Source organism: Oncorhynchus nerka, linkage group LG23 (assembly GCF_034236695.1).
Source record: "Oncorhynchus nerka isolate Pitt River linkage group LG23, Oner_Uvic_2.0, whole genome shotgun sequence".
NCBI lineage: Eukaryota > Metazoa > Chordata > Actinopteri > Salmoniformes > Salmonidae > Oncorhynchus > Oncorhynchus nerka.
In genome coordinates, this window is record NC_088418.1 from 48350716 (window position 1) to 48367591 (window position 16876).

The following is a 16876-nucleotide window of genomic DNA, read 5'->3' on the forward strand; positions in this document are numbered from 1 at the left end:
CTTATCAAATAAATAAATAAATATTTAAATCCTTTTTAGGTTCAAAGGTAAAACATGAAAGGTTGTTCGGAGGACACGCCCACTAACATACCGCGTGTTATTGTTTGCATTCGGGTGTTTGTCATCTTTAGCTAACTAGCTAGCTTAATTACATTAAATATGAATGTTATCTAGTCACACCAACGTTAGAATAGGTCATAAACTGCATGCAACAAACAGTTTCGACTGTGGAAAGAAGAGCATTGCCATGCCAATCTAGCTAGCTAGCTAGCTAACTGACTAGCTCACTTTAGCGATTAAAACGTACTGTACGGTCTATGAAAATGACGACCACCAACATGATGGACATGTTTGAGGAAGGGAAAGTTCTGAAAATCTGTGCTCCTATGGTCCGGTATTCAAAGTAAGATTATCTGATATTCGTACATTTTCAATGACTTGTTCAGCGGTTTTGTGCAGATAGCTGAAATAGGTTGAGCAATAGCTATAACTCGTCGTTTTTTCCCCAACTTTTCCAGGTTGGCATTCAGGTCACTGGTGAGGAAATTTGACTGTGACATTTGCTTCACTCCAATGATAGTTGCTCCTGATTTTATGCGTTCTGTCAAAGCCAGAGACAGTGAATTTACAACTAATGAAGGTAATATGGGATCACTTTTTTTCTTCAAGGAAATATTAGATGCCTCTCAAACTATAGGGGTTTGGTGTCTGTTGTCATTGATGTGTGGAGACTGTCAATTTGGTGTCAATTAAATCCAACTTTAATGCTCTCTGTCTCTCCCATCAGCTGACCGTCCTCTGATTGTGCAGTTTGCTGCTAGTGATGCCCAGACCCTGGCTGATGCAGCCTGTGTGGTCGCACCCTTCTCTGATGGAGTGGACCTCAACTGTGGCTGTCCCCAGCGGTGGGCCATGTCAGATGGCTACGGGGCATGCCTTATCAACAAACCTGAGCTGGTCAAAGACATGGTTCGACATGTCAGGAACCAAGTGGACAATCCTAACTACACAGCCTCCATCAAAATACGGTAAGAGTGATCAAATCACCAAAATAATTGTTTCACTTTTACTTCAATGACAAAAGAGCTTGTTAAAGCTTTATTTAGCAAATAACCTAAGTGTCATGAAGTTCCTTTTGTAGTTGTTGTTTCCTCTCTCTTTTCTCAGAATTCACAAGGACCTGCGACGTACGGTGGACCTGTGTCAGAAGGCAGAGGCGGCAGGGGTGTCCTGGATAACGGTCCATGGTCGAACCGCAGAGGAGCGCCACCAGCCGGTCCACTTTGACGCCATCAAGACCATCAAGGACAGCCTGTCAGTCCCTGTCGTCGCCAACGGAGACATAAAGACCCTCCGAGATGTGGAGACCACTCACCAGCTCACTGGAGTTGATGGTCAGTTATATTTGTGCAAATCACAATTGATTCTTTATTCCCAATATTGTGCACTACTTGTGACCAGAGACTCCAAAGGCAGTCACACGGGACTCTGGTCAAAAATAGTGCACTCAGTATGGGAATAGGGTGTCATATGAGACAGATCCTTAGTAACTACACATGTGTAGTTATTTCCATGGGAAAGACACTCTTGAAATAGCTTCATATTAAATCCCCTTATATAGGCCAAAGTGATCCACAATGAAAATATACCACAACATGGGGGGTTTCTGGGGGGGAGCCACTATCATGGTTTATTTTCAAAGAACTGCATAGCCCACTGTTTACTCGTTATCATAAACACTTTATCTGCTTTTCATCTGCATTTATTCTGTAACCTCTCATTCCCTCCAGGGAAATCATTTTCTGTTTATTGTGCCATCTTAACATATATTCATTGTAAATACATAAATGGGTAGATAGAGGTTCCATTCACAGAAATAATTTGAGAAAGATGGAATATATCAATACAGGATCTTTATTGTTAAATGGCTCACTCAAGACACTTCCCACCCCACGTGCCCTGTCCTGTAGGTGTGATGGCAGCCCGGGGGCTGTTGTCCAACCCGGCCATGTTCGCTGGCTACAACGAGACCCCTCTTGAGTGTGTGTGGGACTGGGTGGACCTCGCCACGAACCAGGGGACCCCCTTCACCTGCTTCCACCAGCACCTCATTTACATGCTGGAGAGGGTCAGCTCCCAGCCCGAGAGGAAGGTGTTCAACTCCCTGCAAAGCACCGCCGCAGTCATAGACTACCTCCACAACACATATGGATCCCCAGACACACAGACAGTAGGCCTATCATAAACACTGGCTGGGTATAATTTATTGTATGTTATTAATCATATTTCCAATGGAATAAAAGCTTTTATTTACTATATTACCTTTTTTTTAATTTATTTTTTATCTCATTCTGATAGAGGAGTGCAGTGTGTGAGCACGTAAAAAAAATCAGAGTGCAGTGTGTGAGGCTGCAATACAATCAGATTCACTTCAACATGTCCAGTCAGAAATGGTCAAAAGGTACAAACAAAACCAAACACATTACACCGAATTTCAACATATTTGTCATTTCCATGATGTGTACAGTATGGTATTAACAATATATGGCAGAACCTTATTGGTTCTCAGTAGAGGATAAAACCGTAAACGAACAGCTACTGTAAAAGGTTATGTATGACGTCATTCCAATGAGACGAAAAAGGAGGAGTGAAACAACTGTCTCCAAAGTTTGCTTTTCTCTTTTCAACCTCCTGTTTCTTTGTTCGGGTGCCGCAGAGTAAGTTACATACTTTGCATAATTATTACGATATTGAACTTGATCATATGTGTAGTTACTGTGTATTTCACAAAAGTCCTAACGTTAGCTAGTACCAGTTAGCTAGATAGCTATCGTGTCCTGCCTTAGAAAAATATTGCCAGCTATAGTACCTGGCAGATGTCACTGCATGAGGCAAAGTCTTTAGCAATGTATAGCTAGCTACTATTTCTATGAGGCACAGCTACTATTTATATGATATAAGGACGTATGTTACACACTGAATGAAACAGCATATATTTAGTACTACTGGCTGTTATTTACCAAGCATGTGAACTTTGTAACATTACGTATCTAGCTAGGATAAGAGGCTTATCACTGAAACAGGAACAGCACTGTTCGCAATACATTTGCATTGGTGGTTTCACATTAGCTGAAATATATCCATAGGAAACTAGCTAGCTACGTAGCCAGTTAATTGTTTCTGTTGTTGACATCAACTATTAAACCAGTCCGTTTCCATTCTGGCAAAATAACCTACTGCCAGACTGGGAAAAGGACCTCTATTGCTTAAAATGTTTTATCTTTTACAGACTGTATTTTTAGAGATGACTTTGCAATGGACTGCAGTTGCCCTCTTCCTCTATGTGGAAATAGGTGTACTCCTTATCCTCTGTCTACCCTTCATCTCAGCCACCAGGTAGGAATGAGCCCTAGGCAGTCCTGAAACTGCAACAAGCCAGTAAGCAAAATTAAGTTGAAATCATGTCGAAAATACGTATTTTCCAGACAGGTTAATTTTCAGTTCTGAACAACATATGCAACAACATATCACACTGACCCTCAACACAGGGGCCCCTCAGGGGTGTGTGGCTAGTCCTCTCCAGTACTCCCTGTTCACCCACAACTGCGTGGCAATGCATGACTCAACACCATCATTAAGTTTGCAGACTACACAACGGGGGTAGCCTGATCACCAACAGTAATGAGACCGCCGGTAGGGATGAGGTCAGAGACTGCCAGGACAACGACCTCTCCCTCAAGGTGAGCAAGAGATTTAACAGATTTAAACAAGCACAAATCCTCACTCCAGTCGTTTGTAGTAATGCTCCGTAAAATTGGTTGCCAACTGCCATATAAAGTCCAAAGAAGAAAAAGAAGCCTGAAGGAAGGAGGAGAGATGAGAAACTCATTTGGTTTACCGTTTTATCTGTGGATTAATTGCCGGAGTAGTGGTCCTTGTGCATTTCATGTAAAATAACAACCCAATGTCTATATCCCAGGACAAATTAGCTAGCAACAGCAAGCTAGCTAACACAATTGCCATACATGTTTAATGCTTTTTTACTTGTCACCAAATTAATATAATTTGTTTTGATATTTCTACCTGTGTTTACTGTTCTTCTGGTGCGTGTGAACAAAATCAACGTGCTCAGGCATCCAGTCTGCTGAATGGCCAAAATGTAAAAACAAATACTTGCATAGCATGCTGGGGAGTTTTCTAATGACCCTGATCAAGTTCAAATTTGGTCAGTCCGGACCAGACCAAATGTGAATGAGTCATAGACATCTAGGCCAGTGGTTCCCAACCGAAGTGCCGCAGCACACTTGTGTGCCTTCAAGAACTCTCAGCTGTGCTGCAAAACCTTTCATAATCTTGATTATTATTTTAGATGACTCATTTATAAACCTGTGGAATGCACATTACTTTTTGACTTGGGAGTGCTAGTTCCATGGATTAAATAGCACAAGGTTCTGTCCAGTGCACTCACACTGTTATTACAGTTATGTCATTTGAGGGACACGTTTCACGAGCGAAGTAATTTGCATAATTTTACTTCATCTGTGAAAACAGGCAGGTCTGATTAGGATTAGCCAGAGTAATTTATTTCTTAATATATGCCTCTGGGCTTAGCTATACCTTCCATAGAAACAACGTTTCACCCATTATTTTCTGCAGATCCTCTCAACCTCTGTCAGGTTGGATGGAAGCGTCGCTGCACAGCTATTGCACAGCTAAGTCCGGGGGCTGACTGGGCAACTCAAGGACATTCGGAGACTTGTCAACGAAGCCACTCCGGTGTTGTTTTGGCTGTGTGCTTAGGGTCGTTGTCCTTTTGGAAGATTAACCTTTGCTCCAGTCTGAGGTTCTGAGTTTTTCATCAAGGATCTTTCTGTACTTTGCTCCGTTCATCTTTCCCTCGATCCTGACTAGTCTCCCAGTCCCTGCCGCTGAAAAACATCCCCACAGCATGATGCTGCCACCACCATGCTTCACCGCAGGGATGGTGGCAGGTTTCTTCCAGATGTGATGCTTGGCATTCAGGCTCGAGTTCAATCTTGGTTTCATCAGACCAGAGGATCTTGTTTCTCATGGTCAGAGAGTCCTTTAAGTGCCTTTTGGCAAACTCCAAGTGGGCTGTCGTGCCTTTTTTACTGAGGAGTGGCTGTCTGGCCACTACCATAAAGGCCTGATTGGTGGAATGCTGCAGAGATGGTTGTCCTTCTGGAAGGTTCTCCCATCTCCACAGAGGAACTCTAGAGCTCTGTCTGAGTAATCACCGTGGTCTTGGTCACCTCGCTGACCAAGGCCCTTCTCCCCTGATGGCTCAGTTTGGCCAGACGGTCAGCTCTAGGAAAGTCTTGGTGGTTCCAAACTGCTTCCATTTAAGAATGATGGAGGCCACGGTGTTCTTGGGGACCTTCAATGCTACTGAAATTTTGTGGTAACCTTCCCCAGATCTGTTCCTTGACACTCTTGGAGCTCTACAGACAATTTCTTTGACCTCATGGCTTGGTTTTTACTCTGACATGTACTGTCAACTGTGGGACTTTATATAGACCGGTGTGTGCCTTTCCAAATCCCGTCCAATCAATTGAATTTACTACAGGTGGACTCCAAGTTGTAGAAACATCTAATCTCTCATAGCAAAAGGTCTAAATACTTTATGTAAATGGGGTATTTCTGTTTTATTTTTTATAAAATAAAAAAAAAGACCTAAACCTGTTTTGGTTTAGTTTTTTAGGGTATTGTGTGTAGATTGATTAGGGGTGGAGTATTTAATCCATTTTAATCCATTTTAGAATAAGGTAGTGTCTTTGGGCTATCATTAGTTATATTATCAAATCAATTCTCTGTGTAATTATTACGTGATTAAACCAATCATGTAAAGATGAATTAACTAGGAAGTCGGGGCACCACAGAAAATGTTGTTGAAGAGCTACTTTTTCCCGAATGTAACTCTCTTCAGATATTTTCTTATCGATTACAGTCACTTATTAATCTATTATTACCTCAGTCATATTCTGAATGTTGCAAACTCTTGCAATGAGAAGTCCTTAGTGGACTAAACCGATATGACGGCTTGTTACACAGAATTAAAGGGGAGGGCATGTAAGAAAGAGCAGGACAAAAGACATAAGACTTCACTATCGTACACACAGCTGATAACTAGGCTCATTGAAATGCTAATACTTTGCACATGAACACCCGCTCTTTCTAAAGGAAGTGCAATTTATATATTTACGACTGTATGTCATGTTGTTTCTCTGTTGAAATCGCTGGTCCATCTGCTGGAGAGTCAGCGACAGAAAGTCTCTGGTTTGTCCACCAGAGATCAGTCTTTCGTAGTTGTAGCTCTGTTATAATGGATACGTCAGATGTACCAATGGTTGTTGATAGGGAAATGTTCTCCAGAATGGATCTTTCAGAGGACCAATCGGTAGTTCGATATGGAAGTGTTCTCTTGTCTTTGGTCAACTTTACTAGACTATTTTACATATACAGCTGCAGACTGTGAATGTGTAGTCTTGTAGTTTTCTTAACCAGCTCTCTGGTCTTTAGAGTAGAAGCCATTTCAACATGGGTCCCTGCATTTTCTTGACTAAATGTAAATTTTTGTCACGAGTGCTATTTACATCTTCTCACAAATAGTTTCATATTTAATCATATCAGTTTCCCAACATTTATGTGTGACCCTGGTCACTGGGAAATATACACATTCAGAGACACAGTTATGTTGTTATACTGTCCTTCATGGGATCCCAAAACACAACTGATCTAACATAATTGTTATTTAAGTGCCCACGGATCATTCCAACCGTTTGGACAAAGATAAATATTGTTTAATTCCCCAATCTGTTGTTGTAGTTTTTGGCGGGAGGACTCCCTTTGTTCCACAGAGGTTTCTTTCCCTCAATATTGCATGACAAGGAAGAGCGAGTTTCTGTAAGGTATTTACGACCATCATAAAACGGCCAACTTCACCCCTCTCCCCCTCTGTAGAGCGGACCCACTGTAACCTGATCCTTCGGATCCTCACAGGAGTCATGACACTGTAATGTGTGAAAAGGGAAGGGGGGGGTGGCCTTAGCCCTCACCCTCCGATCCAACAGGTCCCAGACCTGCTCAATGGGATTGAGATTTGGGCTCTTCGCTGGACATGGCAGAACACTGACATTCCTGTGTTGCAGGAAATCACACACAGAACGAGCAATATGGCTGGTGGTATTGTCATGCTGGAGGGTCGTGTCAGGATGAGCCTGCAGGAAGGGTACCACATGAGGGAGGAGGATGTCTTCCCTGTAACGCACAGCGTTGAGATTGCCTGCAATGACAACAAGCTCAGTCCGATGATGCTGTGACACACTGCCCCAAACCATGACGGACCCTCCACCTTCAAATTGATCCCGCTCCAGAGTACAGGCCTCGGTGTTATGCTCATTCTTTCGACGATAAACGCGAATCCGACCATCACCCCTGCTGAGACAAAACCGCGACTCGTGTGAAGATAACTTTTTGCCAGTCCTGCCTGGTCCAGTGACGGTGGGTTTGTGCCCATAGGCAACGTTGTTTTCGGTGATGTCTGGCGAGGACCTGCCTTACAACAGGCCTAAAAGGCCTCGGTGCAGCCTCAGCCTATTGCGGACAGTCGGAGCACTGATGGAGGGATTGTGTGTTCCTGGTGTAACTCGGGCAGTTGTTGTTGCCATCCTGTACTTGTCCCGCAGGTGTGATGTTCAGATGTACCGATCCTGTGCAGGTGTCGTTACACATGGTCTGCCACTGCGAGGACGATCAGCTGTCCGTCCTGTCTTCCTGTAGCGCTGTCTTAGGCGTCTCACAGTACAGACATTGCAATTTATTGCCCTGGCCACATATGCAGTCCTCATCATGCCTCTTTGCAGCATGACTAAGGCATGTTCAAGCAATTGAGCAGGGACCCTGGGCATCTTTCTTTTGGTGTTTTTCAGTAGAAAGGCCTCTTTAGTGACCTAATGTTCATTAATTGTTTATGGCTCATTGAACAAACATGGGAAACAGTGTTTAAACACTTTACAATGAAGATCTGTGAAGTTATTTTTTATTTTTACGAGTTATCTTTGAAAGACAGGGTCCTGAAAAAGGGACGTTTGTTTTTTTGCAGAGTTTATATATGTGTGTGCGTGCGTGCATTCTGATTCCTTGACTTTTTCCACATTTTGATACGTTACAGCCTTATTCTAAAACGTATTAAATCAAATAAAAAGCATCAGCAATCTACACCCAATACCCCATAATGACAATGTGAAAACAAGCTTTTAGACATTTTTGAAAATTAATTCAAAATGAAAAAAACATACCTTATTTACATACGTTTTCAGACCCTTTGCTATGAGACTTGAAATTGAGCTGCAGCTGTATTCTGTTTCCAATGATCATCCTTGACATATTTCTACAACTTGATTGGTGTCTACCTGTGCTAAATTCACACACTAGTCTATATAAGGTCCCACCCTTGACAGTACATGTCAGAGCTAAAACCAAGCCATGAAGTTGAAAGAATTGTCCGTAGAGCTCCGAGACCAGATTGTGTTGAGGCACAGTTCTGGGGAAGGGTACCAAAAGAATTCAGCAGTATTGAAGTTTCCAAGAACACAGTGGCCTCCATCATTCTTAAATGGAATAAGTTTGGAACCACCTATACTCTTCCTAGAGGTGACCCCCCCCCCCAAACTGAGCAATTGGGGGAGGGGGGCCGTGGTCAGGGAGGTGACCAAGAACCCAATGATCACTCTGACAGAGCTCTAGAGTTCCTTTGTGGAGAAGGGAGAAACTTCCAGAAGGACAACCATCTCTGCAGCACTCCACCAATCAGGCCTTTATGGTAGTGGTCATCCATTTAAAACCCTATATCACCATCCATTTAAGACACTATATCACCATCCATTTAAAACACTATATCACCATCCATTTAAAACACTATATCACCATCCATTTAAAACACTATATCACCATCCATTTAAAACCCTATATCACCATCCATTTAAAACCCTATATCACCATCCATTTAAAACACTATATCACCATCCATTTAAAACCCTATATCACCATCCATTTAAAACACTATATCACCATCCATTTAAAACCCTATATCACCATCCATTTAAAACCCTATATCACCATCCATTTAAAACCCTATATCACCATCCATTTAAAACACTATATCACCATCCATTTAAAACACTATATCACCATCCATTTAAAACCCTATATCACCATCCATTTAAAACCCTATATCACCATCCATTTAAAACACTATATCACCATCCATTTAAAACACTATATCACCATCCATTTAAAACACTATATCACCATCCATTTAAAACACTATATCACCATCCATTTAAAACACTATATCACCATCCATTTAAAACACTATATCACCATCCATTTAAAACACTATATCACCATCCATTTAAAACACTATATCACCATCCATTTAAAACACTATATCACCATCCATTTAAAACATCTCAAACATGTCCATAATATTGCGTGCCCAGTTTAAAACCAAATTGAAAAGACACACACAATAAATCAAACATGGAATTAACACCAATAACAATTATTCATAACTGGTGTGCGTGTGGTAAACCATAAGACAAAAACACACAAATGTTCAGGCATTCCTTATCTGGAAGCTCCATTTATGGCCTAATCCAGATGTCTTTATACTTATAAAACTGCAGAATTTCACTAACTGCTCTCCCAAGACCACAGTTTTGGGAACATTGCAAGGAGCGAGATAATGACACCCCATCCTCTCCTGGAGGAGAGAGTGTACATTTCTTTAGCGTTCCGTTCCCTTAGTCAGCAACCTAAAAGTTTCAATTACAAAGTCCACTGTCCTCCCTCCAATCATTAAGCGCTTGTTTTAATCTTCCCCAACATTTATGTACCCTTTATTTAGTATATACTACCCATAGACACGGTGACTTTTATCTGGCCACTGAGTCTAACCATTTACTCACGTATATGACTGGTCTCTTTTCCCCATGATTTTCCATAACCACCGCACCACCCGAACAAACATTTTAAAAGTTAATTTTAGGTTTGGTAACCCCAACTCTAATTTCTCGTGACCCCTCCCCCCTTTCGTCCATTCTATAAATCTATTTCATCATTCTTTTGTTAGACATTGTCTTTAATTCTCGCAAGGATTATCCAACCCCAAAATCGTCTCCACTTCCTCCAATGTAAAATTATCCGGGTCTTCGTTACTGGTCCTATGTTTAAAGACAGGTAGTAATCGTATTGCTTTCGATGCTGCCCCTGTTACTTTGCTCAATGTAACGCTTTTCCCTGTCGTAAATGTAGCATATTTCTTATTGTAAGGAATCAGCGATATTTGAGCCCAGGCATCTATTAGAAAGTTGTGTGAGACGTGGCCTCCAACGTCTCCCTTCACATAGAAACTGCCATATCTATGAACCACTATCGATCGAACCAAGGCCGTACACCATTTTGTGAGAGTTTCCTGCCCTGCTCTCTTCAAGAATGTTCGCTGCTTGTTCTTTTGTAAAAAATAAATAAAATGCAAACGCTCGCATCGCAGCATTCCCTCTGAATGCAGTCGGTGCAGTATGCTCCATTACCACACTACATGTATTCTTCCAATAACCAACGGCCCCACATATAAAATAGGAATCTTATCGCCCTACACTTTGATGTTTTTTCGCTACGTTTCCCTCCCTGTTTTTTTGTCTTACCTTGGCCATTGAAACCACTGTTATTGACTTTCATTGTGACTGACTGTATTAACTAACCCCTTGCACAACTGCGAAATGAGCGGAGTTAGAGCATGATGCTTTGAGAGTGGAATCTATTTCATCCATTTTCGAGCTGATTTGGTAGAATGCTTGTGCGCCTCTATGGCTTTTTTAAACTGCTCTTCCTCTAGCCCCGCTTTACAGTAAGAATCGGGACTGCTGGTCGCAAATACAACATTTATTATTCCGAAGCCTCTCCCGATGGTGTCCAGAGTGTATCGATTTCTTCACTCCTGGCTCTAATACACGCCTTTTTTATTAACTATTTCCCATGGTAGCGATACCCACTTCCCCGGAGAGTAGTTATGGTATTTGTGCCTTGGTCACGTCACCTAATACCTTGTATTAGAACCAATGCTATAGCGTCTGCAAATGTATTACTGGAGAATACTGGTGACCTGTCTTATTCCAGTGTTACGCCTCAAATATCACTGTTGTTGATAACACACATTACCAACATTATTCCCACTTGTCTTCCTATTTCCACATAATCTGTCACGGTTCCCTGCCCCAATAGGGCATTAATCAACCTCTCCTTATTGCTACTGCTAATACACTCGAATCATGTTCAAACCTCATTTGAATATATTTATGTATTTATTTTCTAACCATGGATGATGCTCTCCTCCAGAAGTTACAGGCAACCTTTTATCACTATCCACTTGTTTATACTGTATTATTGACTGTATGTTTGTTTTACTCCATGTGTAACTCTGTGTCGTTGTATCTGTCGAACTGCTTTGCTTTATCTTGGCCAGGTCGCAATTATAAATGAGAACTTGTTCTCAACTTGCCTACCTGGTTAAATAAAGGTGAAATTAAATAAATAAATAAAAATACACTCTACTGCCTCTCTGCCACTGTGGCTGGCACTTTCATCCCCCTTCCAGATCTCACAGAGGAATACCCCCACTAGGGACCTATCCTATACGGAACCTACCCTACACTGTAATGTCACTCATGGATCTCGGGACCTAACCTTATGGAACCTTCCCTACACCATAATGTCATTCATGGATCTCGGGACCTAACCTTATGGAACCTTCCCTACACCATAATGTCATTCATGGATCTCGGGACCTAACCTTATGGAACCTACCCTACACCATAATGTCATTCATGGATCTCGGGACCTAACCTTATGGAACCTACCCTACACCATAATGTCATTCATGGATCTCGGGACCTATCCTTATGGAACCTACCCTACACCATAATGTCATTCATGGATCTCGGGACCTATCCTTATGGAACCTACCCTACACCATAATGTCATTCATGGATCTCGGGACCTATCCTTATGGAACCTACCCTACACCATAATGTCATTCATGGATCTCGGGACCTACCCTTAAAGGAACCGACCGTGCTAGTACACAAGCATAACAATTTGTCCATACACACTCTCTGCGGCCTTACGATCACCACGGCTGGGACTTTCATTCCCCCTTTACGGGTCTAGTAGGGAACCAACCCCACTCGGGATTTACCCCCTAGGACTTACCCTCTGCTGGTACCAGCCTGCAGGTACCAGCCTGGCTTACCTTCCGGGACTTAGCCTAAAGCTATGACCGGTCGTAATACAATGGGACTACTGAATATGCTCAGGCTTTCTAGGTCTGTATCCTATAATTGGTTCAGCCTACGGCAACTTCAGGAGAGTAGAAAGCCAGCGGGAGGGGGATGGTCAGGTTAATATGTTTTATTTTTCTTCTGGTTATCTTGATCTCTTGCTCCCTCTTGAGTCATTTGTGTCTCATTTAATCAAACAGTTCACTTAAATCGTCAGACAAGCATCTTAGATTATTTTATTAAAACACGTGTCTATATATGAAAAAATACATGTATGACAATGTAGAGAAATCTATTAGTTCGAAAGGACTTTCGGACTACTAGGATTTGTTTTAGTCGGGGACAGTCCTAAGCTGCATCCAGTGCTATTTTATTAGACATTGACTTGCTGTTGCAGTGTTCTGAGTCTCAACATTATGTTTTTGTGCTGTTTTGCAGATGGCAGTGTATCTTCCAGCTGAGAATATGGAACAAAATGGCCAGGTTTTGGAATAAATTCTTCCTTGCCATGATCATAATCCTTATAGTCCTCTTCCTTGGTAAGCTGATGTCAAAAAGTGTCATGTTTTAATTTACTCACAGATCATAATGACAATCTCTCACCAGAGATCTTACAATCTCATGTAATACTTTTGCAATCTCAATGTTTTACCATGTTTAACGATGTCGTACAACACCTGCACGCCCTCCTGTAGATGCTTTGCGTGAGGTGAGGAAGTATTCGGGCGTGGGAAACGGCAAGGAAGCTAATCTGCATCCCAACATGTTTGACCACCTCCACATGAAGCTGTTCAGAGCCCAGAGGAACCTCTACATCTCTGGCTTTACCCTCTTCCTCTGGCTGTAAGTCCTGGATCGGTCTGTCCATCACTCACCCATCGACATACTGAGTCCTCGCTGTGTCGTCATCACATTGGGATGGATACGGGTGAAAAGAGCCAGTGCATGGATCGTCGTAGTCATAGAGATGTCTTAATTCATTACAATGACCATAACACTCGGTCGTTTTCAGTAGGGCACACCGTAGCAAAATGTTTATCAACGGAAAACAAAAAATGTGTTCGGAAGGACAAGTTCAGGTGGCAGCTGAAGTATTGAACACAATCTATGTGTGTTGTTTCCCTACAGAGTTCTGAGGCGGGTGATCACTCTGATCAACCAGCTGGCGACGGAGTCTGGCACCACAGCCTCTCTGCAGATCAAGGCAGAGTGTGCCAACCAAACTGCCAAGAAATACATGGAGGACAATGAGCTACTGAAACAGGTGAAGTCATACCCAGTATCACTGCCCTTTCTGCACCTGAGCCCGTATTTAAAAGGGTCTCAAAAAGAAGAGGAGCGCTGATCTAGGATAATGCCCCCCTTGTCCATGAAAACGTATTCATTTTGATCTAAAAGGTGTAACTGATGCTATATCAGAATTCCTACTCTGAGATGTGGGCCTTCATCCACACTAAAAGAAACTAAAGTTATTTTGGTACTGCATATGGTTGAGAAGTGTGGTAAGTGGTTCATGTTTGTCATTCTTCCTCGCCATGACCTGTGTTTGTTTCAGACTCTGATGTATGGGAAGGGGGACAAGGCCACAGCGGAGGGAAACGAGCTGCTGAGGTCAGAGGTGGAGAAACTGAGAGGAGAACTGAAAGGCTCAGAGGAATGTAAGGAAGAAACACACAATCATTTTGTGACAGACTGAATAATAGAACCACAAATCCAATAATATTTCAATAAAGTGAAAATGTACAACTACAATAACCAACCAAATTAAATCGGACTATAATGACAATAAAACAAACATGGGCTTCGATTTCTGTTCGAGAATGTGCACTCTGAACCATAGCATGTCACCTTGTAGATAGATTGGAGGATATGCATGGGAATTGGATGATAATGGGAATGCTTTGTGGTTAATGTTTTCCCTAGCCTTGGAAAAGTCCCAATCCGAGATGGAAGCTATGAAGAAACAATCCGATGGACTGACCAAAGAATACGACCGACTGCTGAAAGAACACCAGGTAACCCCAGACTTGCTCGTACATACAGTATCTACACTTAGCCTACAAAAGTATTCACACCCCTTGACTTCATCCAAATGTTGTTACATTTCGAAAATTGCTGAAATGTCTTGAGTCGACGTATTCAACCCCTTTCTTATGGCAAGCCTAAATGAGCGGTAGTGATAGTGACTGTTCCTGAGCGGCCAAGTTAGTTTTGACTTAAATCTACTTGAAAATCTATCTATGGCAAGACCTGAAAATGATCAACAACCAATTTGACAGAGCTTTAAGAGTTTCGAAAAGCATAATGGGGAAAATACTTCTCAATCCAGGTGTGGACAACTCTTAGATTTACCCATAAAGACACTCAGCTGTAATCGCTACCAAAGGTGCTTCTACAAAGTATCCACTCAGGGGTGTGAATACTCATGTAAATGAGATATTTCTGTATTTCATTTTCAACAAATAGTGCCAAAAAAGGCACATGTATAGATGGGAGAGAATATTTTTTTTATTTAATCCATTTTGAATTCAGGCTGTAACACAACAATGTGAAATTAATCACGAGGGATGAATAGTTTCTGAAGGCACTGTATATATTTGATATTACTACTCACCCTGCCTTGTTCAAAGCTATATATTATTACCCTGCTCAAATGTAGACAGAAAACTACAGCTCTGACTTTAGTACTACTATTGTACATTTACTTGTGCCACTTCAGATATACTGTATATATTCTTTATTTTTCCAGGATCTTCAAGAGAGTGGAGATAAAAAGGATGATTGATCGGGCTTATGACTACAACGGTCAGAATGTTTACAGATCGAACCAAGAAACCAGAAATACTGTCAGGCACGCTGTCACTTTCCTTTGACATACTGAAGCACTGTGCATGATGTCACCAAAATACTCCTCCAAGGCCTCACTGAGCCGCCAAACCTCAGATAAAAGGCACCTGAGCACGTTTGTAATAGAATAGCTACTAGACCAGCCTAGAAATAGTGTTTCTATAACTCGCTGACTTTTGGAGAACGGATGGCAGTACAAGCTTCAGATTACAGTGGTCGTCTACTGTGAATATATTTTTGATGTAATGGGCTTGCTATGTAGTTTTTTCCCCCTGTATATCGCAAGAGCACCACCATTGCATTCATCCTTCTTTTATTTATTTTTACCTTAGCAGCAATGCATATTACAGATTGAGTTGTATGTGTTTTGTAAAACAAAATTAGGATTGAGTTCATAGGGGTAGAGAAGCTATATTGAGTCATTTTTGTTGTTGAATATTTGATATCAATGTTCTTCATTCCTCTTAGATGTGGAGGGTTTGTGAATATTACACAGGGTCACGGTCATGATTTTCTGTTTTGTAATAAGGATAGTGAAATGGAAAAGTCTGGGGAAATGCATCTTTCCTCTTCTCACCCTGACTCCCTGTATTGACTGTCGTAGCCCAGGGTTTGGGTTGGGTAGACTGGGTCAGCACTTGAAGTGGGATTGATAAGCGACCAACAAATCTTCCTCTAGCCTCCATCCCCTATCTCTTATAGGGCCCCAGTACTGTACTGTACTGTACATCCCCCAGTACTGTACATTACATTCCAAAACTTGCGAACAGTAGCATCGCTGAGAGAATAAGTGCCTTTCAGATGATTGTAGATATATTTTAAAGTACAAAAATCTGGTTGGAAAGTTGTTTTCAATATTTCAGTATGGCTCATTATTAAAGTTGTTTTTGCGGCTAAATCTGTTATTTTTTACTTTGGAAAAATTGTCTCCACATACCAACATGTTATCCCATGTTAAAAATGTTTTATTATTGTAGATATTCTCTTTGTTTAATCGAAGAAATACAACTATATACATTCAGATATTTTAAGGGTGTGAGAAATGCCATCCATTTCATTTGTTTAAAAAAAAAAACCCAGAAGGGATTCAATTAAAAATGTTCCTTGGTATCACTTGCCAAATCAACATATATTTGGCCCACGAACCCCAGTGATTGAAATAATTACCTGTATAATATTTAGTGTTTATTCACTAAATGTAGGTCCAAACTTCATTCAACCTGAGAATTGGCTATAATGTTTTTGTTCTGATATTTTGGCACATTACGAACTCTATTCAATTCGTATCGTGGAAATTCAGCACGCGTGTGATTAAAATATAAAGGCAGATTCCAACGTCAGCGGAGACTGCATTCATGGTAAACGCGGCATACAGTGCATTCGGAAAGTAGTCAGATCCCTTGACATTTTCCACGTTATGTTACAGCCTTATTCTAAAATGTATTAAATACATACAATTTCTCAGCAAAAGACACACAATACCGCATGGCAAAGCGAAAACAGAAATACCTTATTTACACAAGTATTAAGACCTTTTGCTATAAGACTCGAAATTGAGCTCAGGTCCATCCTGTTTCCATTGATCATCCTTGAGATGTTTCAACAACTTGATTGGTGTCCACTGTGGTAAATTCAATTGATTGGACATGATTTGGAAAAACACACACCTG

The 16876-nt window shown here is 41.4% G+C and overlaps 1 protein-coding gene across 1 annotated transcript; it reads left to right on the forward strand.

The window, feature by feature from the left end:
• The first annotated feature begins 60 nt into the window (after positions 1-60).
• LOC115106976 (tRNA-dihydrouridine(20a/20b) synthase [NAD(P)+]-like) lies at positions 61-16104 on the forward strand. Its single transcript, XM_065008402.1, has 12 exons — positions 61-403; positions 519-640; positions 788-1028; positions 1168-1394; positions 1971-2239; positions 3290-3396; positions 12798-12898; positions 13055-13202; positions 13488-13623; positions 13915-14017; positions 14283-14374; positions 15109-16104. Exons 1-12 carry the CDS (start codon positions 318-320, stop codon positions 15142-15144), a joined length of 1668 nt encoding a protein of 555 aa, XP_064864474.1. The 5' UTR covers positions 61-317; the 3' UTR covers positions 15145-16104.
• Positions 16105-16876: the final 772 nt, after the last annotated feature.

Coding starts and splice junctions, on each gene's coding strand:
- LOC115106976 (XM_065008402.1), top strand. CDS start 318: ATGAAAATGACGACCACCAACATGATGGACATGTTTGAGGAAGGGAAA. Junction 1,395..1,970: donor CCAGCTCACTGGAGTTGATG/GTCAGTTATATT, acceptor CCTGTCCTGTAG/GTGTGATGGCAGCCCGGGGG. Junction 14,018..14,282: donor ACTGAAAGGCTCAGAGGAAT/GTAAGGAAGAAA, acceptor TGTTTTCCCTAG/CCTTGGAAAAGTCCCAATCC.